At 34.1% G+C, this 22691-nt stretch overlaps 3 protein-coding genes across 3 annotated transcripts; 1 reads left to right on the forward strand and 2 right to left on the reverse strand.

The window, feature by feature from the left end:
• Positions 1-1045: 1045 nt before the first annotated feature.
• LOC132622582 (adenylyl-sulfate kinase 3-like) lies at positions 1046-6354 on the reverse strand. The gene is made up of 7 exons (XM_060337208.1): positions 5665-6354; positions 4646-4786; positions 3389-3538; positions 3170-3288; positions 2987-3071; positions 1954-2000; positions 1046-1636 (listed from the first exon to the last, which is right to left on the reverse strand). The coding sequence occupies exons 1-7, from the start codon at positions 5954-5956 to the stop codon at positions 1538-1540; spliced, it is 933 nt and encodes a 310-aa protein (XP_060193191.1). The 5' UTR covers positions 5957-6354; the 3' UTR covers positions 1046-1537.
• A 6366-nt stretch (positions 6355-12720) lies between these two features.
• LOC132622725 (chemocyanin-like) lies at positions 12721-13570 on the reverse strand. The gene is made up of 2 exons (XM_060337376.1): positions 13325-13570; positions 12721-13089 (listed from the first exon to the last, which is right to left on the reverse strand). Exons 1-2 carry the CDS (start codon positions 13494-13496, stop codon positions 12893-12895), a joined length of 369 nt encoding a protein of 122 aa, XP_060193359.1. The 5' UTR covers positions 13497-13570; the 3' UTR covers positions 12721-12892.
• A 6049-nt stretch (positions 13571-19619) lies between these two features.
• Positions 19620-20151, forward strand: LOC132621610 (uncharacterized). The gene is made up of 2 exons (XM_060335945.1): positions 19620-19835; positions 19924-20151. Exons 1-2 carry the CDS (start codon positions 19672-19674, stop codon positions 20147-20149), a joined length of 390 nt encoding a protein of 129 aa, XP_060191928.1. The 5' UTR covers positions 19620-19671; the 3' UTR covers positions 20150-20151.
• The last annotated feature ends 2540 nt before the right edge of the window (positions 20152-22691 follow it).

Raw genomic sequence — 22691 nt, forward strand, 5'->3', positions numbered from 1 at the left:
CTAAAACAAAAGTTTCTAGAGACATGTGTCGTTTTAATCCTCAGTGGTTTAGTGAGTATTCTAATTGGTTAGAGTATAGTGAAAGTAAAGATGCAGTCTTTTGTTTGAATTGCTATCTATTTGCAAACGATAATATTCATCAAGGAGGGGGTGATGTATTTTCGGTCGTAGGGTTTAGGAGTTGGCAAAAAAAGAAGAGTCTTAAAAAACATGTTGGTGGTGGAAATAACATTCATAATCAGGCAAGAAAGAATTGTGAAGATCTAGTGCGACAAGAACAATCTATTGAATCTGCACTTGTGAGGCAAGATTCTCAATTTAAGCATGAGTATTGGCTCCGCTTAACTGCTTCAGTTGATGTTGTAAGGCTTCTTTTGAATCAAGGATTGGCATTTTGGGGTCATGATGAATCTAAATCATCACTTAGCAGAGGTAATTTTCTTGAAATTCTTTCATGGTATTCTGAAAGGTGTGATAACATTAAAGATTTTGTATTGAAACATGCTCCACAAAATGATCTGATGACTTCTCCAATGATTCAAAAAGAAATTGTGACTGCATCCGTTGAAAGAACTTTTTCGGCAATGAAGTTTATTAAGAATGACTTGCGGAGTCGAATGAATGAGAGTTATTTTAGTGGTTGCTCGGTGCCTTATGTAGAAAAAGATGTGTTTAATAGGATCTCTAATGATGTTATTATAAAAACATTTCAAAGAATGAAACCTCGTCGTGTACAGTTGTAGTAATATACTTGCACTTTCAATAGAGAATTGTGTTTGTTTTGATTTCTTCGCGTGTTTATTTTTTAATTTTCTTGAACCCCCTTATCAAATATTCTGGTTCCGCCCCTGCCCACACGCCTACTTAAAATTCATGCTAGCCGTCTTTTTCAACTTGGTGACAATGGAGACGCTGAACAGCTGAAAAGCCATATAAACTCCTGCCAGTCAGATTAGTTGTAACAACATAATTCCATTTTCGTCGTTTAATTCTTTCATCTGTTTCAGGGAATACGATTGGACCAGTGATTGGCAAATAGAAGACATTAGAGAACTGAATAACATTGGCACATTCAAGACATATAATAGAACAATTGAATCAAATGGCATAAGGTGTTCTTTACACAAGGATGTAATGCATCCTTTTCCAATCAGATCTTAACCTATGCTGGCGCCTACCACTCCTGAACCAACCTTAGCATTCAGTACTTGGACGGATCAAACGTAAACCCACTGTGTGAAACATGGCCTTCCTTATAGACAACAAACATAGCAAGAACATTGTAACCATGGTATGCCCGTTGATGACGATAAAAAGCTGTACTGTGGCCCAGCGAACATGATTGATAGACAAGTTAAGCGAAATTTAACTCATTTTGCATAAATTACAATCAACTTATACACGAAAGAAGGCTGCAATTTCCTAATGATGATAAGATTTTATTTCACCAACACAATAGAAAATGGTGGATGTAGATTGAAGTTGCATGTCTGCAGATGAGTGAGCAATTATGCTTTCAGGTAGAGTGAGCGAGCAATTATGCTTTCAGGTACCCTTTTTTGTCCAAGTATGAGATCACTGTATCGGCCAAATCATTAGGAGAATCGCATAGCCCTTGGTTCTGACGTAAAACTATCTGCAAATTGGAAATGCAACAAGACCACAAGTAATATGAGCTTTAAGGAGGATGACAAGTAAGTTGCTACTATTATATACTCTTTAAGCAAGCATGAGCGATCAAGTGACCATCCAAAGAAAGTCGAGACTGACACAACGCAGAGATAGGAGGATTGCAACTGTATGCATATATTGACAGATCCTAAATTTGATACAGCAGGTCAAATCATGTAGCTAAAACATGCTGATAATCTGAAACAGTGCAATCCCCGAATCTAGGAGCACAATCAATCCCCTTATGGGCATGTTAAGCAAGCAAGACAGATTTGATCTTACCTCAGACGTTAGGGGTGGCTCATATGGATCATCAATACCGGTAAAACCTGCGAAGTACAAAGCGAAATATTAATAAATAATGTGAAATCACAGGTGATTAAAAAATTTAAACTAAAACAAGCAGAAAGATGAGAAAAACAAAGATAGGGTTGTAAAACTTAGAGCATACAAGTTTAACTCGCCCAACTAGTCCCAGGTTGGGTGGGCTAATAATCAGCCTGAAAGTTAGGGTCTATACCTAGGTAGCAAAATTGACATACAAGAAGATTGACAAAAAATAGAAAATAATATTTTTGGTTGGTTTGTTTTGTGATCTTCTCCCATACTGGTAGTCGTAGTATTACTCTTGTAGTTTCTTGCCTTTCGATTTCTGTTAATATTTGTTGTTGCTTGTCCTTACTATTGTATTACTTTGTTTGTCCTTTTTGTTACTTTGCTTGTCGTTGTTGCTTGTCCTTTAACTATTGTGTTACTTTGTTTATTCATTATTTCTTTTGCATCATGGTTTGAATTGCTTCTTCTTATGCCGAGGGTCTACCAGAAATAGCCTCTCTACCCTCCCCGGACCCCACTTTGTGGGATTTCACTGGGTATGCTGTTGTTGTTGTTTTGTGATCATCCAACTTCTCTCTCTACGAAGAATAGAAAATTGTTTGTTGTTTGACTAAATTGTAAGAAAACAAACATAAAAATGGTTGAGTTGGTCAGGTTGGATATAACCCATTGTTTAGGCTAAATTAACCCAAGCAAATGTGGGCATATTTCCTCATTTACTAGACCTACTTAACCCTGCTCAAATTTGGTTCAACTTGCCCATTTGACATCCCTAAAGAAGGGTATTGTCTGCCTGCAGCAGCTGGGCCAAAAGATTCTAGCCAGCAACTTGATATTGAGGAAAGTAAATAATAAAGCTGCCCAAAGGATACCTCAGACTTTCGACTCACCGCCCTCATCCATGAAGATTACAAGGTTTTCTGATACAAAATGCTAATTCACAAAAACAACGCACAGAGGTTGACATAACCGACAATACCTTTTATTTTCCCAGCTCGAGCAAGTTTGTACAACCCCTTAGGATCCCTTGCCTCACATACATGCAGAGGAACATCCATGAACACCTAAAAAGTTATCCAACTCAATCAGCTAATAATATGTGCCAAACAGCAAAAGCTCACTGGAGAAGCTAATCCTTTAAGAACCATTTCCTAGCACAAACCTCAATGAAATCCCCTTCTGCCAGTAAAGCGCGACATGCATCTCGCTCCTTCCTGTAGGGAGATATCAAACTGGCAATGCAAATAACTCCAGCATCCGCAAAAAGCTTTGCCACCTCCCCTATTTATACATAAGCATTTGAAACTGTTAATTTTCCAAGAGAATAAATGAGAGGGCTTCAGGAAATATTTGCAAAGCAAGGACCAGAAAAGAAGCCAACCAGTCCGTCTTATATTTTCTGCTCGATCTTCTGCTCTGAAACTAAGATCACGATTCAGACCATGGCGAAGATTATCACCATCAAGGATGTAGGTGAGTTTTCCCCGAGCATGTAAGCCACGACTTAGAGCACATGCCAGACTACTCTTCCCTGAAATAAAGTTTAATATATAAAAAAATTAATATATAAAAAAAGTTGGTGTGCATGTAGGTCGTGCAAGAGAGAGGAAGCTCATACACTCAAGTCCCTTAGAAATAATCAGAAACAACAGTAGTGAAAACGACAGCAGTACCTGGGCTAAGTTATAGTATATTGAAAGAAACTAATCGACATCAAGAAAAGAAATAGCTATGCATATTAAAATGGTCTGCCACAACCATTCTTAGTTGCTTCCAAATCGTGGCTGCTCATATAGTTCGTGGCAATAGCTTGTCGACAAATAACATTCATTTCAACTAAGCAGTACGATTGACACTGCATTTGAAAACGACATAATGTGCACTGTTTGAGGCTGAAAGAGTAGAGACACCCTTTTCCAGTTTATCACTATACCTCCAGGTTTCTGTGATGAACAGTGTCAAACTAATGACAATTGTGCTCTTAACCAGAATTTGGTGTTCATCGAGCAGATCTACTAATAGGACTCAAAGATAAAGGTAAGGTCGCAAGTACACCCAAGATTATCTTATATTTCTTGACATCACAGTTTAATCAACTCAACTTGACAAAATAACCAAGCTGCCAAGAAAAAAGGTAAGTAGAGGGCCTTATTAATGATATGAGTTTTTGGCTATTCTGCTTTTGGTAGGTGTCTTGACATTTTTTCCGAAGCAATACTGAACATCCCATAAAGAATACAAACTACGTCTAGCTTTAAAAGAAAAATAATAAGTTAAAACTTCCGTACTTCATTCGATAGTGCTCTATAAAAGCACAAATTCGAGAAAGGCTGCTAGCAGCGAGTTCTTCTTCCTTCTATATTTTTATTAAGTAATCATGTGATAAATAAATCACTCAGTAACTGCTACTCTTATGCATTATTAAGCAAAGATATGGCGGATACAAGACCCAAGTTCTAATCATAACAATACCCAAAAATTTAGGAAATCGATTGTAATACATATACAGTGGTTGGAAATGGATTGTAATACATATACAATAATATGATAGAAAACACCATCTACAGAAAGCCAAGAGAGTCACAGAAAGAGAGAAAAATTTGAGAGCCAATATGAGGCTTCTGGCATTTAAACTAACCTGAACCACTGAGGCCAGTTACCCATATAACACAACCCCGTTGTTGAAGCAACTCCTCTCTGTCACATTTCTCTACAGCACACTTGTGCCAGACAATGTTTGTCGAATTCCCGATTGTAGACATCTGAGGTATACCTTTACCTAGTTAGATGATTGTCCAGATTAGTAACTAATTTTGGTGAAGCCAAAATCACTAAATAAGAAGTCATTACATAAAGACGGACTAATCCCTTATCCTCTTTCATGTACAGTCAGATAAATTTTAAATTATTCAGAAGCATTAAATAAAGCTGTCTCTGTGTGACCTATAAGTCACGGGCTTGAGCAGTGGAAGCAGCCACTAATGCTTGCATTAGAGTAGGCTGTCTACATCACACCTCTGGGGGTGTGGCCCTTCTGCGGACCCTGCTAACGCGGGATGGTTTGTGCACCGAGCTGCCCTTTCAGAAGCATTGAATTAGATTAAAACTGTGGCCTAATTCCAAGGAAGTCGCAGGTTCACAACAAAGCAAAGAGCTTTCTATATTGTTACAACAACAACAACAACAAATGACAATATTGAGTCTCGGAGTCAACCTTTCACATTGATTTAGCATATTATAGATCAGCAGAACAATCTAAATTAGCACAACAAAGTCCAAAAAAAAAAACCCAACTGCTTCAATTTCATCCCTATCATATTTTAATATCATAATAGCGGATATAGTCATGATTCAATAGTTCAGGTCCACTTACGTTTTTCTTTTGTTGATTTATGCCTTTCGAATGAATTTGGTTAATATAATGGAAAATAGGAATATTCGGTGATTCAAGAAGTGACTTTTCATTATTCAGAAATTCATAATAATGAAAATTGACTTTCAACTTTATAACTAATGTAGAGCAGAATAGTGAACATTTCGATTCTAAATTCCAGTAAGTCTCCTACTAAACAGAATTATTAAGCATAAAATGTGCACAAGAAAAAAAGAGGTAACAAATTGAGAGAAAGTAATTAAAAAAAAAAAAAAAGCGCCTACCATTGCAATCATTTGTAGGCAAATCGTCGTGGGAATCACATCCTGACCGTTGAATTTTTTCAAGTTTTCCGTTGACTTGAGACGTTCTAGAAGCTTCGATTGCTCTTAAAGGCGCTACCAAGCTCGTTTTTACCTCGGTAAACGATTTACCATTGAAATTACATGTCGGTAAATTTATTAACCCTAATTTCCCCGACGAGGGCTCCCGAAAATCAAATTCCGGTGAATTCCGATACATCGAAGAACATTTTCCAATTGCACCCATTTTGAATCGAAATGAGCGAATTATCATAATTTCTTCGCAATGAAAAAAGATGTACACTTATATAGGAGTGACAAATAAATGCATTAAAAACTATAGAGCGCACATGGAGATAGGAAGCAAAAACGTAATCAATTATAAGCCAACCAGGATATATTATAAAATTATAGAATATATATCAGATATGTACAGGAAAATAGAAGGTGGTGGGTGTCAGAAAGCCTTGGAGGTGGAGAATGGCGTGCTGTGGTGCAGTGATTTGATACGGATTTTGCGGTGGTCAATTATGAAATACTATGAATTATGGTGGTGAGCGCTATATATATATATATATACGTGTGTGTTTTAACAAATTGGGATCCCGGACACACCAGAAAATGATATATAGCGGGAGAGAAAATGACACAACTGACTGCCACTCGTAGGTTTAACAGTCCTTCAAGTATTCATTGAGCAATTTTCATCCTTTAAATTTGCTAAAAGTGAATACTTTTGTAAACTAAGAACAGTTCCGTGCGCTGAGGGGTCGTTTGGTACGCGAACTAAATTATTCCAGAATTATAATTCCAAGGTTAGTGGGATAAGGTGGGATATCCATCTTTAGGATTGTACTTCATTTTATACTCTGTTTGGTAGAAGGTATAAATTTATCCCACCTTCTACCAAACATTGTACAAAAAATTAGTGATGGGATATCCCAGCTTATACCATGCACCAAATGACCCCTAAGCGTCTGGGAAAGGATCTGACCACAAATGTCTATTGTATGCCGTCTTATCATGTATTTATGCAAGAGGTTATATCCACGGCTCAATCTCATGATCTATATTAAATATTTATCAATTTTTGATTATTGAATCTAATTAAAACTGTGAAAATAAAAAATATTTAACATGAGCTCACATTTTGAAGTACAATTTCTACCGTCACATTTTGAAATGCAGTTTGTACAGTTTATGTTATTTAGTCTGTTTCAAGAGTCCGGTGAAATTTTTGAAGTGCAATTTTTGCTATATTTGATCTATTTTTGGTTTTGTGTAATTTTTTATGTTGCAATTTCTAATAAATTAACAAAAAATTTTAATGTATCTAGTTAGATTTTCCTGTAATTTCAATTAAATTTAACAATTATAGTTTGATAATATATGATGAAGACCAAAAATACCTCACTTAAATAAATCTAAAAGATCAAAACTGCTCAGATGATACTTAAAGGACTATTCTGAACCTATTGCCAACAACAAGGGACCATTTTTGTCGTTTTTTCTATAGTGAGAGGATCCTCCTTTAAAATGTGTTGAAGTAACTAATTAAGTTAAGGTTAAAAAAAGAAGGATTGGATATAGAAAATGTAAATATGGTGGCACGCCACACGAGGTATGCGTATGGAATCTGAGGACAGATCTAAAACTTTATGGCCAAAGTTATAGATCGACCTCAACTTGTCCTGATTTTTCATCTAGACCCCCAACTGAAACGTTGACCATCTGAACTCTCGAACATAAGATAAAATGAGCCATTTGAACCTCTCGTGCCAGCTGGGCACACGCATGAAGCTCACTTGTTGTGACATGGAAAAATAGACCAGTGACATGGAGCCATCTCATGCTACCTGTTTTTTTTTTTTTTTAAATAAGTCATGTCAACAAAAACAATTAATTTTAATAAAAACTCTATTTTAAAATCTATTTAAATAATTAAAAAAAATTGAAAAACCCAACCCATCCTCTTCGATAGCCCACCTTACCACCGCCACTGCCTCCGCCGCCGCTTTCTTTTTTAAAATTTTTAATCATTAAAAATTAATTTTAACAAAAATTCTATTTTAAAATTTATTTAAATAATTAAAAAAATTGAAAAACCTAACTCATCCTCTCTGATAGCCCACTTCACCGCCTCCACTGCCGCCACTGTCTCCGACGCCGCTGCTTTATTTTTTAAAATTTTTAATCATTAAAATTAATTTTAACAAAAACTCTATTTTAAAATCTATTTAAATAATTAAAAAAATTGAAAAACCCAACCCATCCTCTCCGATAGCCCACTTCACCGCCGCCGCCGCTTCAAAATCTATTTAAATAGCATTTTTGTTAAAATTAATTTTTAATGATTAAAAATTTAAAAAAAGAAAGCGGTGACGGCGGCGGAGGAGGCGGCGACAGTGGCGGCGGTGAAGTGGGCTATCGGAGAGGATGGGTTGGGTTTTTCAAATTTTTTTAATTATTTAAATAGATTTTAAAATAGAGTTTTTGTTAAAATTAATTTTTAATGATTAAAAATTCAAAAAAAGAAACAAAAATTGGTCTCTCACGCTCTATTTAAAGCAGTGAGCTTCACGCGTGTGCCAGCTGGCACGAGGGGGTTCAAATGACACAGTTTATCTTATGTTCAGGGGTTCAGATGATCAACGTTTCAGTTGGGGGGTCTAGATGGAAAATCAGGACAAGTTCAGGGTCCATCTATGACTTTGGCCAAACTTTATTGAGTGATCATAAAATTCAACATCTAAACAGCCCACCCCCCATATTAAATGATTATGATGATACCATGAAATTTTATGTGATTCTGTTTTATGTAGATCTGATTTAATATGCGAAAATTTATCACTAAAATAAAAGTGATCTAGTTTTTTATTTAATTTAAACTAAACTGGATTCGACAATAGCATCCGAGGATATGATTTTAACGATTAATAAAATAGGAAAAGAATCATTAAATTTTAAATTCAAATTTTAATAAAGAGAAAAGACACAATGTGATGAAACTGGTCTAACAAAAGTGAATTTCAACAGTATTAGCAACCTAAATAATTGCAAGCCAGTTCAATGTAATTTTATAGTCTGTTTCGTTTTAAATATTAATCATTTTAATAAATTAAAATTATTTTAAAATGTTTGATAATTTAGAAAAAGATATTTTTTATGAGTATTAATTAAGTGAAACGTTTAGGTGAAGAAGAAAAGTAATTCAAACAAATATTCTTACAATTATACTATTAAATATTTTCGTTAAGAATGAGCAACAATCTTAAATAGAGTATTTAACAAAGTTGTTGCATTAACTGTGGAACACTTCGTACACGAAATTTGCTTTTAATTATAGTGCAGTAATACAGTTGGAATCTGCAGGTAAACGCCCACACCGTGTGGATTTGTTTTTATTTATTCCTCCGTTGCAATTTGTGTGGCACACTTTAATTTTTATCCAATCCCAAAAAAAATTATATTTCTATATTTAGAAACAATTTAACTTTATGAGATGATTTAGAGCCATATAAATATTTAAAAGTTATTTTAAATCATAAATTTTAAAAAAATTCCTATTTTTTTAAATTACTATCAAATCAAATGATAACCCATAAATTAAAATAGAGGGAATACTACTTAATAATTGGATCCTGATCCTGAATAGTGAATCATAAAGCCTCATCAGAGGCGTGTGTGGAATGACCAGATTTCTTATGGAGATCTCACTCCACTTTTTTATTATTTCATTAAGATGACAAACTGTAGTGTCGTTTACGTTAAGTGACTGAAAATTAATACTCCCTCCATTTCATAATAACTGATGTTTTAGGCTTATGCATACTCCTTAAGAAAGTGTTTATTTTTAGAAAATCAGGAGTGTTTTTGCTAACTTAACCTTAATTAAATGTATAGAAAAATAAAAGGTTAATTATACTTGATTATGTAAATAAGAGTCATTTTGAAAGAAGGAGATTAATTTCTTCTTGAAATCCTAAAACATCACTTATTTTAAAATAAAATGAAAAGCCTAAAAAGTCTGGAATGGAGGGAGTAAAGCATTATTTCAGCTTGTCAATAAGTTACAACTCGAGTAGTAGTATATTATGATTTTGAATCTAGTCTTTTCTTATGGGAAGATGCATTAAAGCCTCTTAAATTATACACACTTCTATTAGTTTTATATTTAAGTTATAAGCTATTTATAATGGGAACTCTAAACCGCTTTTTTTTTTTTTTTAAATTTAAAATTTCTTAATTGTCAAGTTGCATAAAGAGTAATTTCACTCTCTTTTATGACATGAGAGCAAATATTAGCCGTAACACAATAGTCCCGTGGTATTTTCGTTTAAATCCTCTTATAGTCAATCATTCCCTTTTTTTTTCCTCTCTGGTTTGGGAAAATACATAAAAAAACCCCCCAACGTATACTCGGATTAATTATGGCCCACCCAACTTTTGTGGGCGACCTATTACCCCCCGGCCTTATTTTTTCTGTATTTTTGTACCCTTTTTCGGCTGGACAAAAATGCATTTAAGTCTCAACACATATTTTTTCTGTTTTTTTGGTTGAAAAGATAGTAATACTATTATAATTAATATGCATCATAATAAATATAGCGGTTCTTGCACACTAGTGGTTTGTCTAGTAAAAATAATTTTTATTTTGTCTAACTTTAACTTATAGTGACCTTATTGTATAATCTTTTTATTATTATCAGGCATAGAAATTGTAGTCATACAAAAACTTTATATAATTTCACACAGGCATTTTCATCTTCCTATCATATTTTGATTTACAATGGTTAACGTCGTATGAACTTAAGAATAGTAAAACAACTTAGTTAAGAATTTTTTGTGCCAAGCCTATAACTTAGGTCTAAAGTGAACTGACAATTCTTTTGCTTAAAAACATCGTGCATTTTAAACTTATAAGGATGTATTTGGTAGGAAGGAAAAGTTTTTCACGAAAAACATTTCCCTGGAAAATGTTTTATTGAAAAATAAGTGAATATCTTATTTATTTTTTGTGTTTATTTATTAAGTAAGCAAAAAATATTATTTCCAAAAGCATTTATATACAATTTGAGCAGACACTATGGAGGGTGGTGATGGGGGTAAGGGTTTGGTGGGAGTTGGGGCTTGGTGTGATGCTGGTGGCGAGGAATGTCACTTATGAAACTTGTTTTTTCTATTTTTATGAGGGAAGTCATTTTCTCATTTTTAAGTAACTTGTTTTCCTAAAAATTGACCAAACAATTATGAGAAAATTGAAAAAAAATTCTAAAAAAAATTTCCTCAATACCAAACACACCCTAATGTAAAACGTTTTACCTCAAGAAAGTTATTAAACCATTAATGCTTAAGGTTATCCGTAATCACCTTCTACTATACCATTATATAACCACATCTCAATTAGAATATGATTAGCGAAGCAATTTCTTTTAAGCATCATATATAAAAATCTCATAAAATGTTTTCTTAGCAACTAGAATAATAGAGTAACTTTGAACATTATATATGAAGTTGAAAGAAAAAGATAATACAGATATTTAGCTTATTAATTAGTCAAATGCCTGAAGGAGGGGTTCTGCCACTAGAGACTGTGAGAAGACATGAAAAAGAGTTAGGGAATGCAGGGGCGGATCTACGTATATCCCAGGGTGTTCATTCGAACCCCCTCAGTCGAAAAATTACACTGTTTATATAAGGTCAAATTTTTATTTTATGTATATATATTTAATATTGAACCCCCTCAACACAAACGAAAGGCGCAGCTCAGTGGCGCAGGGGGTTCAGAGTTGCACGATGCACGCGGGTTTGAACCCCTCCAGCCCTGCTTGCAATATTTTCTGAACATTTTATTTCAGCTGTTTTGTTTCAGCTGTTTCATTAAACAAAACGACATAGTTTAGTAACGTTATATTTACTTAAAATAAATGGACAAAACGACCTAGTTTTGTAGGGAACAAGTCTAATTGGATTCAAATTCCTAAATAAGTCAAATACTAAACAAACCAAAGGTTTTCTTTCTCTTTTCATCCGTCACTGTGCAGTGTCCACACCTTTCTTTCTTTTTTTTTTTTTTTTTTTTGCTCAGTTTTGTCTGCTGATTTAGCCATTGCTGGCTATCGACATCGTCCTCTCCTTAACATCGGTCGTCTCTCTGGTCTCCGTTCATGGCTTCTTCGGTAAGGTCTTAGTTCCCTCCTTTCTCCATTTTTTTTTTTTATCTTTTCTAAAATTCTATATATTTGCTTTATTGCTTACCCTCTTCATAGAGCCCGTTTGGATTGGCTTATAAGTTGCTTATAAGTTGTTTTCAGCTTTTTTGAGTGTTTGGCTGGCCAGCTTAAAGTCATTTTGTGCTTAAAATAAGCTCAAAAAAATAATTGGGCCAATTTGACTTAGCTTATCTAAAGCAGCTTATAAGCTGTTTTCAGCTTATAAGCCAAAAAAAAAAAAAAAATTAGACTACTCCAACTTATTTTTTTTAGCTTATAAGCTGTTTGCAGCTTATAGGCATAAGCCCATCCAAACAGGCTCATAGGTCATACCCCACTTGTGAGAATAAAATACTGGGTATGTTGTTGTTGTTATTGTAATTTTGTATATTTGCTATAAAGTTTAGCTCGATTGCTTCAAATTGCCCGGAGTGACTGAGAATTGATCAACTGCAAAATTTTCTCTCTTGCTTTTTAGATTATACCCATGAAGTATTTTTTGTATTTGGAGATATGATAGTTGAAAATGTCATTCTACTAATCAGTTAATCATTTTGGGAAATATTATAATGACTCGGTTTAGTTTCATGTATAATTAATTAGTGTATTGTGTAGAGATTAGATTTCTCTTTAATTGTATGTTTCACCGTCTATAAGTGAGAAAACATGAATTTCAATAAATTGGACTATTGTATAATGCTGTATTAGTCTAGTCCCATTGTTTTATGTCGTTTCAATGTTGTGACTTGTGAAAAAAAAAATGACAAAATAATTATGGTAGTTTTTTGTTTCCATTCAAGTACTCCACAAGCAAAATACATATATATGGACCACGAAATAAAACATTTTATATTATTGATACTCTCCAAAGTACAACAATCAAAATGAAATAAGACTACTAGATTTGGTGTAAATTAATTGGCCGTGACAGCAGCCTTGACACCATTAGAGCAATGTTAATTGGCCGTGACAGCAGCCTTGACACCATTAGAGCAATGTTAATTGGCCGTGACAGCAGCCTTGACACCATTAGAGCAATGTGGTCCTATGGTACAAATGAAATACGATGGCCCTTGTGCAAGTGTTACTTTGTCGTCTCCTGAATTAAAAACTTGTCCTCCACTACCATCACAAGAGTCATATCCTGCCTTGCTCACTTTCACCACATTGTGCACGCCGGGTGTGTATTTAAACTCTGTATTTTAAGGAAGAAAGACCAAAAAAGAAAAAAATACACACAATTAGTTTTTTTTCCTCACCCCATATAATTTTAGATCATTTCATTTTATTACTATCGCCTTTGTCCTCCAACAACAACACCCCCCTCCCCCCGTTTATGTGGTCAAGAAATAAAAATAAATAAGGAAGCTTTTGTGAATAAATGCACTTTTCCATTATTATTTGAGTTAAAAAAGATTAGGAACTTTTACCAATAACATCACCAGTCTTGAAAGTCTTCCCACTAGGCCAGCCATTCATGTTGAAACCCCAACCGTTAGCGCCACCAGCAGGAAATGTGTCTGCATTTGAAATGCTGGTTTGGAATAAGATGCACAGAATCATAGCTAGAGCAACAATGGCGACTTTGTTTCCTCGAGACATTTTGAAATGGATATTAACTAGATATGCAAAAGTGATTAGAATGAAGGATCTTAGTGTTGTTGTTCCAATTGTGTAAGAACTTAGACCATTATATAGGGACCTTGTTGTACAATTGAGCTCATGATTCATTGGATTTGGAAAATCTTTGCTCATTGTCATTATCTGCAATACTTTAATAACCTCCCAAAATCATAATATTTGAAGATTATATGGTAACAAACTTAATGTTTATTTCTATGGTAACTCAATAAAATTTTAACACATATTGGCCCAAATAAATATTATGAACCGTAGAGTTAGATTAGGGAAATTTAGGTGGGTCATTTGCACTTTTGCCTCTATGAAATTGGTTTCGGGTTCGAGCCCCTGCTCAGTAAATTTTTTTAAAAAAATCGCTAGACAGAGTTTTGTTACCTTAAGGTAGAGGTCTGCATTAAGGCAGTTTTTTTATTTTTTTACTCAGTTGAAATTTTGCAAAACTCTGCCTTAAGGCCTAACTTTTGCCTGAATAGGCCTAATTTGACTACGAAACTCTGCTTTGCGATTTTTATTTTTATTTTATTTTTTTACTGTGCCGGGTTTGAACCCCAAATTTCATGGTGTTAGGTGAAGGACAAAAATTAAATACCACCAATTTGAGGGACAAAAATTAAAGACCACCCCCAAATAAGGACATCGTGCAAATTACAACCCAATATAGTTGGGTTTCATTTAAATTCATATAATTGGGCCTAATGAATTAATCCAACTATGGCGACCCATAGTATTTTATTGGACCCATATTGTATGTAAAATTTACTTGGCATAGGTTCCATTATTACCTATTTATGGAACATAACTAAACTTTTCAATAATTATATTTAGTAGCTAAAATATAACATATTTACTTCACATAGCTACCATGTTTTTACCACTCATCTGATAACTTCCCACTCCCCTAAATTTAAGCAAAAAAAAAACGTATCTCTCTCCTACCTCCTAAATACACGCCATTATTCACCATATCCATTACTTTCTTCCAATTTCAAATCAGTTTTACAATTCTTCAACTTCCTTTTTTATCTCTAATTAACTACTCATTAATTTCACCCACGTTTCAAATCTAATTCCCAAAATAAGGTAAGATTCTATACTGATTTTTAATTTTTCACCGTGTATTTAACCTATATTTTGGGTGTTTTTTTTTTGTTTTTTTCGTTTGAATCAGGAATGCAAGTCTAAGTAATAAACTATCAGTGTTTGTTCTTGGTTGTTTTTTCTTAGATTCAATTGAAATGACTAAGAAAGCTTCTACTCCGATGAGAAATACAGGTATAGAACCCGAATGCGCGATTCCTAATTTTTCTTTGGGAATTTCTCAACATGAAACTGCCATTGCAGGCTCTTATGCTGAGAATCGTTCAAAAAGAATTAACGATCCTAGGCGTTCTAAGGAATATGTTGATTCGAAGAGTAAATAACAAGAAAAAGTGAAAAAAGTTTCTCAAATAAAGAAATAAAAGAAGAGAAAGGCTGGTGACAATGTTGTTAATGTTAAGGGCAAAAGAATTGCTAAAGCCAAACATAATGTGGATGAGGATGATGATGAAGAGGTATATTTATGTTGTATTTTCAGTATATTTAGTTCTTTTTTTTTTAGTTCAGTTATTACAGATCTGTGAATTAACCAGATCTATATTATATGTGCATTTTAAGTATATTTTTTTTTTTTTACACATGTTTCTTCAGTTATTTCGTGTTTATTGTTCTTCACCATAACTGTAATTTTTAAGATTTTTAAGTACATTTGTATATATTTTGTTGACAGTTATTACAGTTCTGTAATTTACATATTCAGTCGATATATGTCATTATATTTTCAGTATATTCATATATATTTATTGTTCACTTAGATTATATTTTTTCATTGTCAATCACTATTTTGTTTTATATTTGTATAGATTTTTGGTTGATCTCTTTTTTACCTGTTTGTGTTCACTGTTTTTTGTCAATCATACGTGTTTTTTGGCATGTTGTTTCAGGTATCTAAATTTTTTGTTACCAAGCACCCTGCTGTGGCACCATCTATGTGTAGATACACGAATGTTAATGTAATGCAAGATATTAGAGGCAAACTAACAGATCCACAGATGGATATGTTTAGGAATTCTTGTTTTGGTAAATATCTTAGAATGCAGCAATTGGATGTACAAGCACAGATTTTTCGGTGCTTTATGGTCAAAGAACTTATAGGTGCTTTAATAAATAGTAAAGTTCTGCGTTTTGGCCTTAGAGAATTTGCACTGATCACTGGGCTAGATTGTGTATCTGATGAAAATGATTTTGTTTATGATAACTTAAAACCGAATAAGCTTATGGTTGAGTATTTTGGTAGAAATCAGGAGAACCAACTGCCAGTTAAAAGACACGAGCTTATTGAGTGTTTTAACAAGACTGTCTGGGATGATAAAGGGGATGACGCAGTCAAGATGGCAATATTGTATTTCATAAATACGTGGGTACATTGTGGTGAGCCAAACTCAACAAACATACCAAGGATCCATTTTGATGTTGTAGAGGACGGGAGATATAATGAGTATCCTTGTGGTAAAGATTCGTTTAGAGAGTTGGTTGTAAGCATCGGGCAGAAATATGCTGGTTTTAAGAAATATTATAGGATTCATGGTTTACCGCTTGCTATGCAAGTATGGTTGTATGAATGTTGCTCAAAAGTCCCGTCCACCATTGCAGTTAAGACGGGAAATTTAATTCCTAGAATTTTGAACTGGCGGACTACGGAAGGAAAACCATAATTCAAGCGATTGATGGATGGCATGTTCAGAGATGACAAAAATCCGGTAAAACAGCTTTTTAACTGTTTTGTGTCCTTTACCATTTAACTGTTTTAATATGTTTGTTTTACATGGTATATTTTGATTATATTTTGTCTATATTTATGAAATAAGTCATTTGTGATCAATATGTTTTGACTATATTTTCCTCATATTTTTAGTATGTTACCAATGTGGATATATATGGTAATATAGTTTCTATATTTTGTTGTTCACAGTCTTGTAGATTTGAGGAAGTTGTGCCAACACCCCATGAGTTGGAAACTCTTAAATTGCCTCCTGTTGCACATGACATACCAGACGTCAAACATGGAGTTGATGGTGTACATGGTACTGATTTGGTAGACGATGATTACGATGATTTTAGTACCACACCACTGCATCTGTCCAGTGGCAAACAACAACAAAGGAGTGCCAATTCTGATTCCCCGCGAGGCAAGAAACGGACACAGTTTCCAGTTTCTGTTCCTCCATCCAGGAAACAACCATCACGGAAGGAATCTGGGATAAAAGGGACAAGGAAACCAGATGCACCTACAGGACCCCGAATAGATGAGTTTAAACCGATAAGGGAAGAGATTCGGATTTTCAAGAAAGAAGTAGGCGTTTTGTTTTCAATATGTTTTTTTTACTTCATATTGCTTGTGTCAAGTAATTAACAGTTCTAATTCTATTTTTTGTGTTTCAAAACTCTAGGTGGTTGACTACATGGATAACAACTTCAAAAAGTTGTTAGATGCAATAAAGGGCAATCAAACACCAGATAAGGTAAAAATCAACACTAAAAATGGAAATTATTTACTTTTTAAGTTATTTTGATATATTTATTGGAAGACTTTATATTTTCTTTTGGAAAATTTTAAAGGTCGGAGACACAATGTTGCAAGTTGACTTACATAGTGATGGTGGGATTTCTCAACCAAAGAGAATCAAGGTGGTGGTGCCACTTCTGCGCAGAGGAGTCATCCAGTGGTACTCATTTTTTCTTTTCACTTTGATATATTTGCAGTATATTTTTCAAAGTGAAAATATTGGAATTTTAGCTGTGTTTAGTATTACCTATAGTGTATTTACATATATAGTTTTCACATGGTGATTTGTTAGTAGTGTTCTTTTTGATGTATTTATTTGTGCTATTTTTGTTATGATTGTGTTTATATATAATAGTAGTGCTATATTTGTTTTGGATTGATATTTTAATAGTAGTTTTTCATATATGTTGTGGCTATATTTTAATTGTATTTTGATTATTATGTTCAATGTTACTTATTCTGGTTTCTGTTTACTATATTTCAGGTATATTTACCATATATTTTGTCTATATCTATATGAAACTTTTAACTTTTATAACAGTGCTATATATGTGTATATGTGTATCTGTTTTGCTGATGCCTTTAAATTCATTTGAACCATATTTTTATTGTTTTAGGTTGAGGGAGTTGGGTTGCCAATTAATGATCCGGTTTCTGTTGTTGATGTGGATAAAGAAACCGGAGTTAAAAGTGATGCACAAACAGATGGAGTGCCCATAACACCAATCCATTTAAATTTTGATGTAAGTACTGAAATGTGGCTTTTAAGTGCCAATCACATATCGTTTTGATAAGCAATAATTGACAAACACCACTCGTTTTTTTCCTTGTTTTTTATTTCAGGAATCTCAGCAAATCGGCGATATGGAGAATGCTAATGCTGAATTTACCGCATCAGAGGAAATGGTAGCGGACTTGCTAGTCAACTGTCCTTTAGCATGTGTTATTCCTCTCGGTCCTCCTCCAGTACCACGCGATGATCAAACCGATTTGTCAAGTTTAAGGACCCCTCAGAATCTGGACGATAACCCGGTAACGATCTCTCAGTGGATGATTATTGATTCTCAGATACCAATCCAACTTGGAGTACAACTAACAACCGGACAAAGTTCAACTAATGAAACTGAACAGCAAGTTGGAGTACAACCGATCGTTGGCCACAGTTCAAGTGATGAAACTGGACAACAAGTTCCTGTACAACCAAATGCGGGTCAAAGCTCAAGTGGTGAGACTGCACAGCTTTCAAACACTGAAAAACAAATCATTGTCCATCCAGGTGCTGCCCGAGAAAGGAAACCAAGCAAATACAACCTGTCCCCTTATTGTCCCAATTTCAGCTCAGCGGGTTCTTCTGCCAAAAATATTAGTCCTTGCATTTATCAGAAAAAACACCCATTTGTTGACCACCCTATAAATGCCCCGTTAGATACTTCGTTTCTTCAAGAATATCAAAAGTGGCTTGAGAAGGATCTGTTGAAATTGCACGACAAAAGGTACTTATTGTCACAACTTATTTTTTTAGTTTTCCAGAATTCAATTATCAATAAACTTAACGTATGTTCTTTCCATTGTTGATATACAGGAAGCCAAAGGAAAATCATTACAGAAACAACAAGGAAGGATTGGATCCTGCGGATGCCGAACTTCGGTTGCATTTAGGCGTTACAGCCGTATCCGACAAAAACTGGTTCTACTTGTTATCTATGGATGGGCAACTTTGGACTGATGAGGTTTGATATCTTTCTGCTTGTTATCTAAGTTTTTTATGTTTTATAATAGAATTACAATGTGATGTATCTAGAGTATATTTTTTACTATATTTGACATATATATATATATAGATCACAATTTTGTATTTACGTTAAGACTGTATTGTATTTTTAGAATATTCTCATCATTATATTTGCACTATATTTAATATAGAGACATTAATTTACTAGTTGAGCATAGTACTGACCAGGTATACAGAATTGTATTTTTGCTATATTTAAGAGTATATTTCACTATATTTAATATATATACAACAATAGTTTTATTGAACATAGTATTGATTATAGTCACTGAATTGATGTTTTTACAGCATATTGATGTTATTTTCTACTACCTACGCAAGAAGGGAAAGTATCACAATAACAACAATTATAGATTCACCACTGCCAGCTGTATTTTTCACACTTTAGTTGCTGAAATTACAAATCTTGGGAAAACCCTGATTCATCCACATGTGTCGTCAGTAAGGAAGATGAACTGTGTGAGTACATTAACGGGCACAAGCTGTTGGCTAATGTACCATGGTATATTGTTGACAACGTACTAATTCCTGTCAACATAAAAGAGGAAAATCACTGGATTTTGGTTGTGATATCATTCACTGACATGTCTGCTCTCATCCAATGAAAAGATCATTCATTTTTCAACAAAATTTATATGTTTGTTTTTTTCGTATATTTTCTTTTTACAAACAGGTGCATCTCCGTATACAACTCATACCGAGCTGCAGGGCATGATGCTGTCGTTAGAGCCGGAGTGAAAATGTTGGCTACTCTTGTGACACACAGTCTACAAATGACTTATTTCTATGAGAAGAAGGCGGATATAGATTTTGCCACACATCCTTCTTACAGAAATAGAGAACAGACCGACAACTTTGACATTGTGAATGTAGACAATCTCCCGCAACAAGCTCCCTCTAGCATGTAAGAATCTCTTCCAATAAAAAACACAATAAATACATCTTTTTTTCGTGGGTTTTGATAAGTAAATTTTTTGATCATTTTTGTTCAGGGATTGTGGTGTGTATGTGGCAGCCTTCGCTGAATACTTGAGCTCAAGTGAAGTCATCCCAACCGAATTCGATGCAAAGTTACTCCGTATGAGATACGACGCCCTTTTATGCGACTATGCATGGGATAAGTTAAACAACAATGCATCAAGTGATAACGAGCAGCCTCCAAGACCAATTAGACCGGCAGTTGATTACGATGCAGTTGATAAAGAGGATCTTGATTAGGCCACCAATTCTTTTGTGTTTTTGATTTTCATGTTGAACAATAGCATAGTTGGTTGCGACTTTTGTTGCTGTTTTTTCATTTTGGACATATCGTTTCATGTGCAGTAATGTTTTTAAGGATGATTAATATTGAACACCACCTTATGGTTTTTATATTGTTGTTTCTTTCAAGTATGTTATTTTTTCAATACATAAATTTCATTTTCATTATCTGTGAAATGTATTCATTTAACAAAGTAGTATATCTAACCATTTAAATACAGTCGATATGTACAGAAAATATAACTCAAATATATTCCATAAGTCCATTTTTTAATGTACAGTGTGTTACAAAATTTAAAATTTCATCTAAATACACTTCAAATATATGTAAAATATATATCAAATATAGTTAACAGTAAACCAGAATAAGTATTATCTACCAGATCAGACAAAATGCAACTAAAATATAGCAAAAATATATACGAAATACAACTATTAAAGCATAAATCCAAAACAAAAGGTCAAATCAGTTAACATAAAGTAGACTTTCCAAATCCCATTTAACCACCAATATAGCATTACATTGAAAAACATCGGATGTTCAACCATGTGAAATACAATCATACTAGAATAATATGAATTCAAGATGAATTCATTTTTTATTTTTAATTGAAATTTAAAGTAGAATTGTCTTAACAAATAAAATCAAAATGGACTTATTTATTCTTCTTATTGAGCAGCGGATTATCACACGAACGCCTGTTATGACCAAGACGTCCACATTAACCGCAGGAATTCCTGCGTTTACCAATCATCAACTCCTGTAATGGCTTGTCCCTCTTCTTTTTTGGCCTCCCAGGGGGTCTCTTATAGATCGGTGGCATAACAACTTCATCTGATATGCTTTTAGGAACATTCCACTCGGTCTCATCGGGAAGAGGATCAACTGGCACATCATATGTGTTCACAACTGTTTCCGGCTTGAATAAATCCAAACAATATGCATCAGCAGTCAAATTTTTATTCTTCAATACTGCTCATGCATGAGAACACGGTATCTCGTCCAGTTGGAACATCCTGCAGCTGCAAGTTTTCTTCTTCAAATCTATTATGAAACGCCTCGGTCCATCATTCACTGTGTAAACATATTCAGTTGACGCTTCAACCTGAGAACCATTTAACCAATAAACAAGCATTACCTGAGCAGTTTTACCATATTGGGAATATATATAAATATACATTAGATATAGTAAAAATATAGATTAAATTTTTGTGTTGCAAACAAAGATACCCTCATTCGTATTGATTTGTACTCGTTGATCGACAACATCTCTTGATACCGCCTCATCAGTGTTGTGAATGTGTAGGTACCATTTTTTCTATTTGTGCAATTCCATCTACCAAACATCTTCCTTACTTCTTCAAGGAAATCAAAAATATGTAACTCTCTTGCAGCAACCAGTTTTCCATTAATACATTCGGCTATATTCGAAGTCATTGTCCATCCTCTGTTAATAGGTGAATAAAGACTAGACCATTTATCTTTTCCAGCATCTTCTAGTTATCGTTTTACCCGAATATCAACATTCCCAATCTTCTCCATCAATTTATCGAACTCATCCTGGCTGTATGCCTTCGCTAGTGAATAAAATATAGGACTCAACACCTCATTGTTTGTTGTGTATTGCTTTGTCACATTTTTCCACAAATGCCATATACAAGCCAAATGAGGAACAGTAGGGTACACCTTAGAAACTGCGTGTATTATGCTTTCATGTCTGTCGGACACGACACACATATTTTGCCTAACACCATATGCTTGCTTGAACAGTTCAAAGAACCACGTCCAGGACTTATTATTCTCAGAATCTATCACACCATACGCTAGTGGTAGGATATTACCTACAAAAATCAGTATATATTTATAATATATTCAACACATATTTCAACTGAATTTGATCTCACACTATATTTTTAGCAACATCATTTATAAAACAACAGTATATATTTACAATATATTTACCTCATATTTACAGTGTATTTCAGCATATAATATTCACAAATTAACACCAACAATATATCCAGAGTATGTTTTTAGCAGCTTTATTTGCAAATCAATAAGCATAATGTTGTATTTATAAAAAAAAAACATTCATAGAATAGAATTACACATACCTGCTCCATCCAAAGTACTTGCCGACACAAATGTACCATTATACGTTGATTTAAGGTGTGCACCATCCACTACAACTATTGGTCTACAACACTCGAATCCCTTTATGAATGCTTTGAGTGCTACAAACAAATACATAAACTCATTTTCTGGTGATTTATGCATTTTAACGAGCGATCCAGGATACATTTTATCAAGTATGTATATATATGCCGGCAACTTCTTGTATGAATCAGCTGGATCACCTCTGAAATCTTTTATAGCCTTCTCTCTAGCTCTCCATGCCATCATATAAGAAACATCTACACCGAATTCATTTTTAACATCATCTATTATATCCCCAGGTGTGACCTTCCTTTTATGGTTAGTTATTTTCGCCTTGACAAC

This window comes from Lycium barbarum, chromosome 12 (assembly GCF_019175385.1).
Source record: "Lycium barbarum isolate Lr01 chromosome 12, ASM1917538v2, whole genome shotgun sequence".
In the NCBI taxonomy this organism is placed as follows: domain Eukaryota; kingdom Viridiplantae; phylum Streptophyta; class Magnoliopsida; order Solanales; family Solanaceae; genus Lycium; species Lycium barbarum.